Here is a 754-nt window from a genome sequence, read left to right on the forward strand (position 1 = left end):
AGGCAGCTCTGGTTGTAAACGTGGCTAGTTACTGTCAGCACACAGGAAAAAATTACAACATGCTCCAGGAACTCCAGCGAGAGTTTGGACCATACCATTTCACTGTGCTGGCCTTTCCTTGCAATCAGTTTGGGGAATTGGAGCCAGGTCTGAATGATGAGATAATATATTTTGCTAAATCAAATTATGGAGTAACGTTTCCCATCTTCAGTAAAATAAAAATTCTAGGATCTGAAGCATCACCAGCATTTAAATTTCTGATAGGTAAGTTTGTGTCTCTCTTAAGCTGCATGTTGTGTCTTTTAGTGCAGTGTTACTTTTAGGCAGAAAAATATACAGACTTCAGATTCATTGGATTTGCAGTTTCTATTTAAAAAAAACTATTTCTAATACCTAAATCTCATCAAATGTTCTTGAAAAGGACAACAGAACGCCAGCAAAAATCCCAGAAAAAGGACTATCTAGATAAATCTGCAATTTGAAACAGAATGTATTTATTTACAATTGTGCAGTTCTCCTATGAATAATCCCTGACAGCCAGTTTGGTTTAGTAGTGGTTAAGGCATCAAGCTAGAAACTGGGAGACTGTGAGTTCTAGTCCTGCTTTAGGCATGCTGGATAACCTTCGGACAATCACTTTTGCTTAACCCTAGAAGGAGGCAATGGCAAATTGGTCTTGAAAATGTTGCCAAGAAAACTTCAGAGACTAGTCTAGGAAGTGGCCAGGAATCAAAAAGTGACTTGAAGGCACATG

At 38.5% G+C, this 754-nt stretch overlaps 1 protein-coding gene across 1 annotated transcript; it reads left to right on the forward strand.

The window, feature by feature from the left end:
• Window positions 1-5: 5 nt before the first annotated feature.
• Window positions 6-357, forward strand: LOC107302008 (probable glutathione peroxidase 8-B; the record flags this gene model as incomplete). Its single annotated transcript, XM_015831146.1, has 1 exon — window positions 6-357. A coding segment is annotated over one exon (318 nt), but the record flags the coding sequence as incomplete, so codon positions are not given.
• Window positions 358-754: the final 397 nt, after the last annotated feature.

Source organism: Protobothrops mucrosquamatus, unplaced genomic scaffold (assembly GCF_001527695.2).
Source record: "Protobothrops mucrosquamatus isolate PMUCROS unplaced genomic scaffold, P.Mucros_1.0 scaffold22197, whole genome shotgun sequence".
Taxonomy (NCBI): Eukaryota; Metazoa; Chordata; class Lepidosauria; order Squamata; family Viperidae; genus Protobothrops; species Protobothrops mucrosquamatus.